This window comes from Pseudorasbora parva, chromosome 17 (assembly GCF_024679245.1).
Source record: "Pseudorasbora parva isolate DD20220531a chromosome 17, ASM2467924v1, whole genome shotgun sequence".
Taxonomy (NCBI): domain Eukaryota; kingdom Metazoa; phylum Chordata; class Actinopteri; order Cypriniformes; family Gobionidae; genus Pseudorasbora; species Pseudorasbora parva.
The window spans coordinates 14,902,720-14,917,027 of NC_090188.1; the positions used below are offsets into that span (position 1 = coordinate 14,902,720).

At 36.0% G+C, this 14,308-nt stretch overlaps 1 protein-coding gene across 1 annotated transcript; it reads right to left on the reverse strand.

The window, feature by feature from the left end:
* Positions 1-816: 816 nt before the first annotated feature.
* Positions 817-11,178, reverse strand: LOC137045260 (hyaluronan-binding protein 2-like). The gene is made up of 14 exons (XM_067421825.1): positions 11,020-11,178; positions 10,580-10,697; positions 10,409-10,495; positions 9,805-9,912; positions 9,556-9,672; positions 9,254-9,364; positions 7,579-7,750; positions 7,233-7,327; positions 6,851-6,958; positions 4,615-4,936; positions 3,046-3,188; positions 1,499-1,633; positions 1,264-1,409; positions 817-1,114 (listed from the first exon to the last, which is right to left on the reverse strand). The coding sequence occupies exons 1-14, from the start codon at positions 11,077-11,079 to the stop codon at positions 950-952; spliced, it is 1,887 nt and encodes a 628-aa protein (XP_067277926.1). The 5' UTR covers positions 11,080-11,178; the 3' UTR covers positions 817-949.
* Between the last annotated feature and the right edge of the window lie 3,130 nt (positions 11,179-14,308).

A 14,308-nucleotide genomic window follows, 5' to 3' on the forward strand; every position in this document is an offset into this window, starting at 1 on the left:
TGATGTACTGTGAGCTCTGTAAATTAAAAAATAAAATATTTGTACATTTAAAATGATGGCACACATTCTGTATCACAAATATGTGTACCACAAGCGCACTAACATTCAAAAGTCTTATCAGCAAGATTTTTTGTGTGTGTCTCTTACACTCTAAAAAATGCTGGGTTGTTCAGCTAAAAAACAACTATTGGGTTACATTTTTTTTAATTGAATTTTTAACCCAAAAGTTGGATCTTTCCATATCTGACCCAAAATTGGGTTAAAACAACCCAGAGTGTATGCTCACCAAGGCTGCATTTAGTTGACAAAAACACAGTAAAAACAGTGATGTAAAACATTATTTATTACGGTTTAAAATAACCATTTTCTATTATATTTTAAAAATGTAGTTTATTCCTGTGATGGCACAGCTAAACTTTCAGCATCATTACTCCAGTCTTCAGTGTCACATGATCCTTCAGAAATTGTTCTAATATGCTGATTTGCTGTTCACAAAACATTTCTTATTAATATCAATTTTGAAAACAGTTGTGCGGCTTAATATTTTGTTGGAAGCTATGATATATTCTAAATTATATATATAAATCCTTTTGTAACAAATGTCATTACTGTCACTTTTGATCAATTTAATGCATTCAATAAAAAATGTAACTTACTGCAAACTTTTGAATGGTAATGTGTGTAGCTAGCTAGTCGAAGCAATACACATTCATTGTTGCTGCTAGCTAATACAGACACTAGAAATTAATATAAGCAAGGGCACATTTAATTGGTCAAAAGCTGGAATGTTTCAATGATAGATGTGTGAAGTATATATCCCCATGAAGACACAATTTTATTAATTCATCTAAAATTATCTCAAACTCTACAATACAAATGTGTACAAAGTGCTACTAGTAAATCAGAGTACACACAAAAATGTGGTCATGGTTAATCTTTTATGGACTTGCTACTGGCTCCCGGATATTTTTGTATTGATCCAGTCCAAGTATTTAAGGACTCTAGTATAGACACCAGGCTTGTTCTTCTCTCCACAGCTGTCTCCCCAGCTCACTATACCGTAGACATAGTGTGTTTGATTCCTCTCACAGGTGAGAGGCCCACCAGAGTCACCCTGTCAGAAAGATAGAGATAAAGTATTGACATCTGACAACAGCATAATTACTTTGTAGTCATTTTTCAGAATGTAATTCTAGTAACAGCAACACCAGCTCTTTAATATTAGTAAACAACATTATACAGTTAAAACAATTTTTGACCCACCTGACAGGAGTCCACTCCTCCCTTGAGATAACCTGCGCAAAACATGCCATCATCCAGCAGAGCCGCATACACTTTATTGCCTGAACAAGCCTCCTTAGAAATCAGCAAAACCTGTGCATCAAGCAAATGCATGGAGCCATACTCTGCTACAGACAGGAAGGGAAAGAGAATGGATTCAGTCCTTTCATCAATGAACCTTCAACACAAACTCAAAAATAGACATATGGAGATGTACACGTCTCTGTGGCTCCCCATCCTGAAATACGGCATTCTGCTCCATCTGCAAGAGGTTCTTTAGGCAAGCAGGCGGCCTTCACAAACTGAGTTTCTCTAGCACATTCTCCATTAGTAGCTTTCAGTTTTAATAGAGCTGTATTAGAAACACAAGAAAATATAATCAAAACATTACAGATCTTCAAAGTAGTTTGTGGAGCTTCTCCTACATTTTATCACCAAATAGCCGGATTAATTACTTAGAACTGCAATAATATTGAGAACAATTGTAATAACATTAGTGAACAACATCAATATAAAATTTGTAGGGTGTTTTATTTTAAAGTTATTGTGCATTTATAGCTTATCTGTACTAGTTCTCCTGTCTTGTGTTTTTTTTAATGAAATTTTGCAAACTTCGCAGCTTATAAATTGTAATTATGAGGCCTACGAGCACATGAACACTTTACAATTTTAGATCTCGTAGTTACAGGAAATACTACGTTGTAAAAGGCACCGAAGAATGCAGAGCTATTGCATAAACCGTTTCATTGGATGAGATTCCAACAGTGCATTATGGGTATTTTCTAATCACTGAACTTATTTCAGTGCATTATGGGATTCAGTCAGTGCACTACATCATTTCCACTATGATGTTGACCACCACAGAAAATGGCTGACGCTCAAAATAATGCAAAATATTATATGGAGTGATGGGGTGATTTCAGACACAGCTAAGAAAAGGAATAACAAACTTCAAAATTAAAACCCTTATGAGATTAAGAACAGAAACCAAAATAAATAAAACAAAAACTCTTACAATATTCTATAACAATGACAAATTATCTCTTTCCCCTTCATTGACAGAATTTTCCATAATTTATGACAAAACACTTCCCCGCCATTGACGTGTTTTTCCATTTTTTTACAGTTAGGCCAATATAGTAGCTCATAAACCCCGGCCCCCACATGTAATTTAATAGGAAGTGAGACAAACTTAACAATAAAATTACTCTTCAAATAATTTTTTTCTGAAGATAGTTTCTGCAATTTTAGGTAGTTGTTATCAAGCTGTTGTAAGTTCAGGTTATTTAGTAGAAGTTGTAACTGAAGCACCAACTTAATTTTTTCGGGGGGAGATTGGAGCTTTCGCTTTAATTTCTACATTTCCCATAACTAACTTTACGGACTGAAATGTCGACCCAGGCCGAGGTATAGGAATGTGAAGCTTTGGCGGTGTTGATGGACTTGATGTAGGCCTACACCATCTATGTTTTAGTCAGCATTCTGGATCCAATCTGGACGTATTCTTTGACAAAAACACGATTTTCTTAGCTTTTTGTTCAACATGTTGCTTTGAAGTTGCATGTTTTTTTTATACTAATAACAGAGGATCAGTTCTTTCTTTTTATATATTTCATGTTCAGATATTCATTAAATAATTCTAGGAGCCATGAAAGTTTAGTGAAAATGATCAAAAATGCGGGCAGGCAACTTTAAAAACAAAAATACTGATGGGAAAAGAGAGAACCCTGTTTATTTGTGCAAATAAATGTCTACAATACACACCAATATCATTGTAGACGACATCAGGAGTTTCCTTGAACTTCTCATGGATGATAGTGTCCTCCACCAGCACAGTCTGGTCTGTTGGCTCCTTTTGTACTAGATTTAATCCTCCCAATACAACACTGTAATCATGGTTTTTATCACTGCATACACAACAAAAACACAACTAAGCCATGGTTCAAAATAACAAAAAAGAAGGATGAAATGAATTTACATTTCAGACCATTGCAAGTTTAAAGATTTATCCACGCTAAAAGTATAATTTAATATTGAGAGTTCATAAATTATTTAATTTAGGATGAAAGTAGACCATAATTCATAATGATAACTGTTAAATAAATGCTGTGAAACATGGACTAAAAAAGGATCGCTAGCAAGATTTACAGCTGTTCAGATCTAACCATTAGCCTACAGTCTTCTATGTCTATTTGATACCTTAATATGTCTTCTCACCATTTTTCTGTTGTCATTGGGTGAATTATGAATACTTTAAAGCTACACTGTGTGATATTTTCCCCCATCTAGCGGTGAAAAGGTTTATGACCATCCAGTGAATATTAGTTTCTGTTCCTCTCAATTCCGATTTCGTTTTAACTCCTACGGTGGCTGATTCAGTCCAAGATTAGCACCTCGTCTATGAGTGTTCCTTTAAGTGATGAGGTAACTTTAGAAAACTATTATATTTAATTTGTCAATTAACATGTAGGTTATGACATCTATGTAAAAATTTTTTTTTAACCATTTTATTGCTAACATCAGCTATCAGGTTCCCAGACGAAAGCAAGCTAATCTTAGTAAAGTAACTTTTTATCAGTGCTATTGTTATTCTGCACTAAAAAAATTATTTAGAAAAAAAGTTACCTGGTTGCCTTAAAATTGAGTTCATTGAAATTAAAATTTTGAGTTAATACAATGAACATTTTTAGAGATTCGTCAACCTTTATTAAAATATTATTAAAATATTTTGTAAGCATATTGGGTAATTGTGTGTTTTATTTCTGATGACGCAGTGAAACATGCCAAATTGTGCTATTTTCATGATTTATCAAATTTTGTATGTGGTTCAGATACAATAATATTTTGAGTTTCTATTTATTAAACAAATTTCCTTCATTGTATCAACTCAAATTTTTAATTTCAATTAACTCAAAATTTTAAGGCAACCAGGTTACTTACTTTTTTAAGTTAAACCAACAAAAACCAACCAAATTTTTTTTACAGTGTGTATATTGTACGACATCACTAGCGTAAGGCAAAGTTTATATCGTAGGCTATTTCATTTTCTCCATGAGCAGAGATCAGTTGATGTGACGGAGGTGCGAAGGAGAGCTAGAGGTACGCAAAAGGCTACATTTAAGATGGAGGGGCAACCTGGCAACCAGCATTCAAACCCCTCACCCGTATGTATTTTCAATGGCATATAAACTTAAGAGAATACTTTATTACTTGAAAGATAAATATACATTAATGAGCACATATATTTTTGAAAGAACTAAGTGTTTTTAGCTAAGAATAAACTAAAAAAGTTATACAGTGTAGCTTTAATATTATATTAAAGGCCATACTTACATACAGTGGGCGGCAGTCAGCACCCAACAAGGTTTGATAAGGGTACCTCCACAGATGTGTCTGTAGCTTTGGACGGATCCTTTAGGTTTGACCTGCACTGATACTTGCCATGGATGGGCTCCAGGAATAGCTTTAAGACCCCCGTAAATCCGGTTTAGTTGTTTTTTCGGCTGAGGTTTACCACAGGTGAGAAAATCCCTTGTTAAGGTAGCATTCTTAGTTGGTGGGACTGCTGGGGCAGCAGTAGTGAATATTTGGGCTGGAATGGTGCTCTTTGGGGTTATTAGGGCTGAACTGGTGTTCTCTGGAGTTATGCTGGCATCTGGTAGGTGACATTTTTGGAAACATTTGAGGATTTTATGTTAATATTGAGTAGCCTAACTTACATTTATACACAACTTTATTTTTTGCTCCAGCCACAGCAGAAGCAACATTCACAAGTCTCTGGGCAACACACAGCAGTGGAGTTTTATTCCCAAATGAAGGTGCCTTCATGCTTATTACCGTTAATAATTATGTGGCCAATATTTAAATAGGCAAAAACAGGAGTTTTGAGTTTTAAGGGCGAAAACGTTCACCACACAGATTTCTCTCATGTTCTAGTTGGTCATGTGAATTCACCACATTGATAGGAAAGCTGTGCTCAATACATCACTATTGGCCATTGTTAAAGCGATAGTTCATATAAAAAAGGGTCAAGGTACGCACATCCAAAGCATCTTACCCAGGTGCAAGATCAAAACATATATCAGATAATACAAAAAAAGATCTGCACTGTTATTCACCCTTCATTTAGAAAAGATTAAAAGTTTGTGGCACTTTTAATCTTTTCTAAATAAAGGGAGAATAACAGTGAGCAGATCATTTTTTGTGTATTTTATAAAGGCATAGTTTATCACAAATGTCACACACAAAAATTCTGTGATTAATTCATTGCTGAATTACTACACTCTCCATCATGGCCTCCTAATCATCCCCCTATCCTGACTGGCTTCATCCCTCTCCACCAATCAGCTGGTGTTGTGGGCGTTCTGGTGCAATATGGCCTCCGCCGCATTATCCAGGTGGATGCTGCACACTGGTGGTGGTTGAGGAGATCCCCCCAGCCCTTCCATGTAAAGCGCTTTGAGTACCCAGAAAACTTGAGGGGAAGTAAATCATGACAGAATTTTTATTTTTGGGTGAACTATCCCTTTAAAGGTCGATTTTCAAAACAGCACTTTGTAAAGCTTCGGAACTTATTGAATCAGCGAATCTAATCAGCGGTTCGGCTCGCCAAAGTCACGTGATTTTAGCAGTTTTGCGGTTTGACCATTTCACGGCATTGACCATTGACTGCTTTGACATGCAATCTGAATCATGAATCGATACGCTGATTCATTAAGCTCCGAGGCTACAGGAAGAATTGTTTTGAAATTGGTCGTCATTTAGGGTTTTTTTGCGCACAAAAACTGTTCTCGTCGCTTCATAAAATTATTGTAGAGCCACTGTTGTGAGATGAGCTTTGTAAGGACGTCTGGTCTTGAGAGAGGAAATGACATTGTGGCCAACGGAGGCCTATCTGAGCCATTGAATTTCAACAAAAATATCTTAATTTGTGTTGACGAACGGAGGTCTTACGGGTCTGAAACAACATGAGGGTGAGGAATTAATAACAGAATTTTCATTTTTGGGTGAACTAACCCTTTAAGGCATTGCTATGTAGTTGCTAGGATGTTGCAGATGAATAATAAATAATAAGCTTAAATAGCTAGTATCAGTATTTTTCTCTGTAAAGCCAACAATGATCATACTAATTGAAAAGGCAGATAGTTATTTTGTATGTTGTTAAAGACATGACGTCAATGTTCAACTCTCATTAAAATCTCAGTGTTGATTAATAATCGCAGAGATGTTGCTAATGTGACAGTGTTTTGAGCAAATGGGTTTAATGAATAACTGAATGATAAAAAATCGTCCCTGAATGATAAAGAAAACATGACAAATCCCTTCCATTAATAGAACGGAAACTGAAAAGATACAATGCTGTTCAACTGTATCAGTACTTTTGGAACGTCACTAAGCCATTCAAATTCAAAAGAAGTATTATATATTATATTATTATATTATCATTAAAGATGGCCATTGTTAAAGTTCCAGCTCTTGATTCACACCCTCAGTAGAAAACAACTAATCACTAGTGTTTTGTCATCAGTCTAGACATGATATGTGGCCAGCAAAAATGAGGAAGTCTTACCTGTCTTAGCTGGCATGGTTGGTTGGAGAGTAGTTACTTTTGGTGTGACTGCAGCTGTGGTAGGTTGAGCTTTATTGGTGGTGGTCACCATTTTTGTGGTAGTTGTTGCTATGGGGAAAAAAAAGTATAACATACGAGCGATAGCTGAATTTGTGGCTAAACAAAAGTGGAATAAAATCTGATGCAGATTTAGCGATGTTATGTCATGTAGCTTATCTGATAGGTCAGAGAGGGTTCAAAGATAAGACTATTGATTTCATTTAAGTGACTCTGAAGGCCACAGAGCTGCTGTATGTTAGTGTTGTGCTTGTTGTTCAGTTTGAGCTCTTGACGGAGAAACATCTGATAAAAAACTACACTGTGACTTCATTATCAGTCTTACCAGGTGGGGGACATTTTCTGACATCACAATGATCCCATCGAAGTTTCTTGTTTTTCTTTACAAAGCACCATGGTTTCTTATCTCCATCAGGGTTTCTATGATACAGAGGGATGTAGGATTTGCATTTGAGAATTTACAAGTCCATTGCCAATGAAGCCCAGATGTGTACAGTAGGTGTGTTTTTGACATGTGTGCACATGAAGTGGAAACAGTCTAAGCTGTTTTAGGATTTTGAAGCAGGAAGCTGAATTTTTATAGGACGTTTTCTCATAAAATGAATGCACTTTTTCTAGGTCACTAGTTAAATGTGTAATTCTCAGGCTTTTGGTTGCCACATGTTTTTAACCTGCAGAAGTTATGCGGTCCCAGGCCTTCACTAGATGCAAATGCAGTTGAAGGAAAAGATCCTTTATCCAGAATGAAATCAGAGTTCCAGTCAAGACATTCATCCCCTTCTTCAGTCTCTGACACCTTTCCTCTGTATGACTGACCATCCCCTTCATAGCAGTCATTTGGGTCTGAGGATGAATATGATTGTGTGTGATGTTGTTGTCATGTTACAATAAAACATAGAACAGAAAATTATATCACAGAAAAGACCCTTCTAGAAGTTCATAACAATGTGCCAAAGTAAGTCTTGGTTCAGATTTATGCCACATTTTTAAAGGAACTGTATGTAAGAATTGTATTTAAATAATCATAAAATGGCCCTGATATGTCACTAGATATTAAGAAATCATGTTAATTTCAAATACTTATATCACTGACAACAGTAGTCCGGCCAGGATATTGTAATTTAAAAGTTGTTGTTGCAGCCCTCAACAGATGTTGATGTTGACATGTTGTGTTTTTGGCCTGAAGCTCCGCCCTCCACCTATCTACCAATCTCAAAGTCAGTAGTGTTTTGGCATCCGGGTTGCCAGCCCTGCTCTAGTAACCACAGCTGCAGATACAAACGTTCCTGCTGATCCTGCAGCCTATCTGGCAACCTCGAGTCAGGGGGGAGGGGGAGAGGGAATACACCGCTCTCCAGCCGTTTATTTTGAAGTGATTGCAGTACCAGTTTTAGCCACAATCTTACATACACTTCCTTTAAACTAGATGCAAATTTTGACTTATTTGAAGTTAATAATTTTGAATCAATTTATGTTGAAATTAACTTATGTTAAGACTTACATGTTTACTAAAATTACTTTTCTAAGAAATTGGCATATTTTTAAATAAAATGTATACTTTTTTTTTGTTGTCATTGTCCAATTTAAGAAAGATTTATATAAGTGTGCTTAATAAAAAAAACTAAAAACTAAAATAAACAAACAATCAATGTATAGCTATTTATATGTATTATTATTTATTAAAATATATAATTTTTTTTTGTTATTTATGTTTTTGAAGCATCAAAAAAGTTGCCATTTTTTGCCGGTAACTTGCATTACATTTCTGAAACGTCATATGTCATTAATTCAAAATCGAATTAGTTAGCTCACCCAAAAATGAAAATAAGCTTTTAAATATGGATATTTTTCTTACACAAACACATCGGTTCGCGTCAGAAGGCTTTAATAGTATAGATTCACTTTTATGGACTTCAAAAACAACGTAACCATTCACTCTCAGAAAAACAAGGTACTGTGCTATCACTGGGGCGGTACCCTAATGTTCAAAAGTGAAAAGGTACATCTTTGTACCTTACTCACCCCTAAACGGTATATTAGTACCTTAAAAGGTACATATCAGTACTTTAAGATTATTTATTAGTACCTTTTCGGTTTTGTACCTTATAGCGTATCGCCCCAGTGACAGCAATGTACCTTTTTTTCTGACAGTGTTCACTGCCATTTTAAAGCTTTGAAGAGCCAGGACATATTTAATATATTTTTTTGATCAGATTTGTTATATTCGCCTAGGATGGCTTGAGGGTGAGTAAATCAAGGGCTAATTTTAATTTTTGGGTGAACTAAGACTTAAATCTAAAAAGAGAAATACAGCATCGCTGTAATTATGGCAGAAAATGTACTCACCGACTTGACAGTATTGTCCTCTGAAACCAGCTTGGCAGACACATTTAAAGTCCTCCTCGTCTGAAACACATCTGCCATTATTCTGACATGGGTTTGGTGCACATGGAGCGGCTAGACAAAAAGACATAAACTCTGTCTTTCAAAATCAACAAGAATACAACCCAAATTCCTAATAAATTTGATTTCGTTTTTTAGTTTTAGTTTTTTGCCTGAGCATTCTAGAACAAAACCTGAAATGCTAAAGTCAGTTTGTTGAGTAACTCTGGCTTAGTGCAGCATGAGTTCAGGGCCGTAAGTCTTACGTGTTTTGCAGGTTGGTGGTGCATATGGTGGAATACACTTGCACTTATAGTAGGGAGGAGATGAGGTAAGAAGACACAGTCCTGTCCCACAGATTCCTGGTTTACAAACCCTTTTCCCTAAAACAAACATAAAATGTCTCTCATAATGACTTCTAAAGCATCTGTATATATTGTTTATTAGGTATTTACTGTATATTGTGTTATATATTGTATATTATGTTATATACTGCAGGTGGTGTGAGCTCATACCTCTTTGGCACCTTCTACCTACAAACTGCCTGGGGCATTTGCATTTGAATTTATCTCTTTTTTCCTCACACACCCCACCATTCTGACATGGATTTGGGCTGCATTTTCCTGAATTACCAAAGGGGGAAACATTTATTAGATCATAGTTAAGGTGATTTCAGGTATGATATTTATAACATCATATTTTGGTTTGTTTTTGATTGCACCATATATACTGTTCAAAAGTTTAGGCTAGGGTGTTGAAAGTCTCTTTTGCTCACCAGCATTTATTTGATTTTTTCAGTAAAGTCAGTAAAAACAGTATTATTGTGAATTTTCTTTAATATATTTTAATATATTGTAATTTATTCCTGTGATGGCAAAGCTGATTTTGTTTAGCAGCCATTACTCCAGTCTTCAGTGTCTCATGATCATTCATAAACCATAAAGAACAGCATTTATTTGGAATAGAAATCTTTTGTGACATTATAAATGTATTTCTCTTTTGATCAAATGAATGTCCTTGCTGAATACAATGATCTATTAACATTATACCCCCCCCCCCAACAATCTTACTGACTAACTTTTGAAGGCTAGTATGAACAATACGAGGAAGAAATCATACCTCTGAGGTCTTGGAGCTCAAAAAGCCATTCATTGGGATCGTCGTCATCATCAGTGTCATCTGTGTTGTCAAACTCAGCCTTCAGGTCTGATATTATAAGTTGCAAATAGAACATTTGAAAAGATGTATATACATACGTATTACATTTCAACCCAAAAGATGACTACTTACACTCCAATCTTCCCTTGCCTCTTTTTCCAGGATGTTTGCCAGACTTCCCATGTTTATCACTGTGCCCAGGTCTATCACGTTCAGCATGCTTATCATTTTCATGTTTATGTTTCTTCAACTAATGAGAGGTGAGAAACTTGCTCAGAAAATGCGTTCGTTTATCAAGATCAGCTAAATGAGATTCATATTTGATATTCAAATATTACAGAATATAAATAAAATGTGGTTAATGTATAGGCAAAGCTTTACAGTAAACTTAAGAGACCAACCGCAGATATGTATTTCAAAGCATTCATGAAATATAGCCATTTCAGTTCAGATCAATGCTCAAAAAGAGGGTGACCGTTAACAGGTTAAAGTGTAACCTGATGTTGACAGTATAGTGATTGTATTGTAAGGTCGTGAATCTATGATATCAGTATATAATTGTTCATACACACCTGTGCAGGGACAATGACAGCACAGAAGAAGAGGAGAAGCAGCCACAGCTTGAGATTCATGCTGGCCGTTGGTCTCTGAGGGAGTGACACACTGCAGACCTACTCTGAATCTCACAGTGTATAAGGTCAGTGTCCTGTGAGTGTGTGGGTGTGTGGGTGTGTGTGTGTATGTGTTGAGGGGTTAGGTATTTGCATCAAAGTTTTATCTTCAGTTTACCTATATGAATGTAGTGAGCAATACATGACTCACACTAGCATCTATACTTTTTTAATATTTCAAAATATGTGAAAATACAGTGATTCTGAATCATTGAATAAGCAGTGAAATGAGTGAATGTATCGTCAAAAAGTCCAGCAGAGAATGTTTCTGGATTAATGGATAGACTGGCAGTTCACAGATCATATTGACAAAGCAGGATACTGTTTGTTTCATTGGAGACTTTGTCCGAAGAGTGGATTGTGAGAGGTCATGCTTGCAGAAGAGGAAAGAGATCAGGATAAATACAAAGGTACAAGGCAAGAAGTATAGGCTACTAAAAATATATAAAAGGCTCCACAAGCAATACAACTTTTAATGGCTTTTGGTTCACATCTGTTTAAACTGTGAGGCCATTTTGTGATTTAGTGTACTCCCAAAAGTCGAAAAGAACAAAAAAATAAAAAATATATAATGTGTGATTTAAACACATTTTGTCATTAAGATGACTTGGAAAAAGTGTTCCAATCAAACTGAATTCGCCCACTAATTCTATATAAGCATAGATTATTTTGAATAGTCCTCAATGAAAACCGATTACAGAATAACAGCAGGGCTACAGAACAACTAACAAGTCATCAGAGTACCAAATGTCAATATAGTTATTAATTTTCCAGTCGCATGTGTGTTAAAGTAGTTTAGTGCCTCTACAGCACCTCCAGTATCTGACCACAAGAGGGCAATAGAATATCTCTTTTCCCATTGATGCACAGCGAAGCAGCACTGAATATATAAACAGTAAACATACGTAACCACTGATCTACAGCTTTTACTTCCATAATAACAACTAACAAATAAACTAAGAGTATGATTTTGCGATTGTAACATTACATTTTTATCGCTAGAGAAAGTAGAATCAATCACAGTAGCCTAGGCCTAACATATTTTCTCAGTAGAAACAAGTGTATTTCTAAATAAATTATAGCTTACTTTTATTTAAATCTACTACCATTTGTAATGTATTGCAACACTAGACACATAAACAAACACTGCCTTTTCTTCAGTGTTGTTTTCAGTGCGATTTCCAGCTGCCTCTAATTAGTGCATCAGTCACATGATGAAGGCTATAGTGCAAGCTAACTCTCTCTGTATCATAGTTTCTGTCATTGGGAAACGAATGATTATGAAGGTCTGGTGACAGCGATGGGGATGTATGTGTGTTTAATCTGGATTATCATTTTCCAAATGTAGGTTTAATTATCCTTTAAAAAATATATTTATTTAATAAGTACATTGTTTTCACAATGTTCCACACAGAGCTATTCTGTAGCTCTACTGCAGTCAGGACAGATGGTTGACTATTGCGTAATCTGTTTCTGCTATAAATCGTTTACAGAATGTGATATCACATGTTGATCCTCCTCGTCAGTGTTCCACAACCGCTTTCATTGCAGGTGCTTAGGCTGATATTCACTATGACCTACTTCAAGTTATCCATGAGGGAAAATCTAAAACACAGCAAAATACACCAAAACACATGGGCTTTGAACTTTAAAATTAGACACATTACATATTGGAGACTGACAAGCCATTTCAGTTTCTTTTTTATTAATTTCAATATAAACATGTACTTACTGAGGCTTGGATTTGCTTTCATTCATGTTTTTACGCATCATCATGATTTTGCTTCAACATATAAATCAACATAAAAATTTGCTGAATGTCATCAAATCTTTTTAAATAGCAATTACTATTATAGCAACCCATTAAATCCCACAAACCCATAAAGTGTCGGGTTATAAACAACCATCCTCGATAATGTCCCTTTCCAGTGGGGCAGTCGGGTTACATAAAGTGGTACAAAGTGGTTTCCCCCTTATAAATACAAAGGATGCCACAATTTTCTGTTTTCCTTGGTTTCTATCAACAGAGCCAATCTAATTTTCCAGAGAGAGAAAGAGCAGTTCTACTGAGTGAGATAATTTTATTTTTCTCCCGCTGTGAGTATGCAGTGTATGGCTTTCTGAGAATGTTGTTGACGTCTTACCAAGATGATGCATCTTTATTTGTAATGATCGCTGCAAATGATTCCCTGCAAAAGCCAAGCACAGTGCATTTAGATGAATAGAAATAACGTTTTATTATCTTGTTTGTAGAATACCATTTTCATGAAAGGGTGTACATGGTCATTGTCCAAATCATCACACTGCCTCTGTTCTTCCCATAGTGCATCCTGGTGCCATGTGTTCCCCAGGGAAGCGACACATAATCACCTGGCCATCCATTTGTAAAAGACAATGTGATTCATAAGACAATGCGATTCATAAGATTCATGAAACAAACAACCTTCTTCCATTGCTCCATGGTCCAATTCAAATGCTTACGTGCCCACTGTTGCCGCTTTCGGCAGTGGCACCTTTCTGACACATTTCTATCAGAAGAACCAACATTAACTTCTTAAGCAATTTGAGCTACTGTCGTCTGTTTGAGCGCACCATACATGCCAGCCTTCGCTCCCACGTGCATCAATGAGCCTTGGCCACCCATGACCCTGTCATCGGTTTACCACTGTTCCTTCCTTGGACCACTTTGATAGACACTGCAGACCAGGAACACCCCAAAAGAGCTGCAGTTTTGAAAATGCTCTGATCCAGTCGTCAAGCCATCACAATTTGGCCCTTGTCAAACTTGCTCAAATCCTTACACTTGCCTTACACTTTCCTGCTTCTAACACATCAACTTTGAGGACAAAATGTCCCCTTGCTGCCTAATCCCACCCACTGACAGGTGCTGTGATGAAGATATAATCAGTGTTACTCACTTCACCTTTCATAATGATATACCTGTATCTTATTCAATACTGCAAAATGCAAGAAAGTGTGAATTCTCTAAATTTTAATTTCAAATATGACCTTATATGTTGTTCATATGACCATTTCTAATTCACAAAATCATTTCATAGGAGACACTGATCCTCTTCATCAAACTCATGCTTATTTATCCCCTAAGGTAATTTAAGAAGTATTTTGCTCAGATAAGTGAACAATAAACTATGTTGCTGTTAACACTCACACACCCTAGATATTCTGAAGG

Coding starts and splice junctions, on each gene's coding strand:
- LOC137045260 (XM_067421825.1), bottom strand. CDS start 11,079: ATGAATCTCAAGCTGTGGCTGCTTCTCCTCTTCTTCTGTGCTGTCATT. Junction 4,937..6,850: donor AACCATGCCAGCTAAGACAG/GTAAGACTTCCT, acceptor GTCACCTACCAG/ATGCCAGCATAACTCCAGAG. Junction 1,115..1,263: donor GAGGAGTGGACTCCTGTCAG/GTGGGTCAAAAA, acceptor TCTTTCTGACAG/GGTGACTCTGGTGGGCCTCT.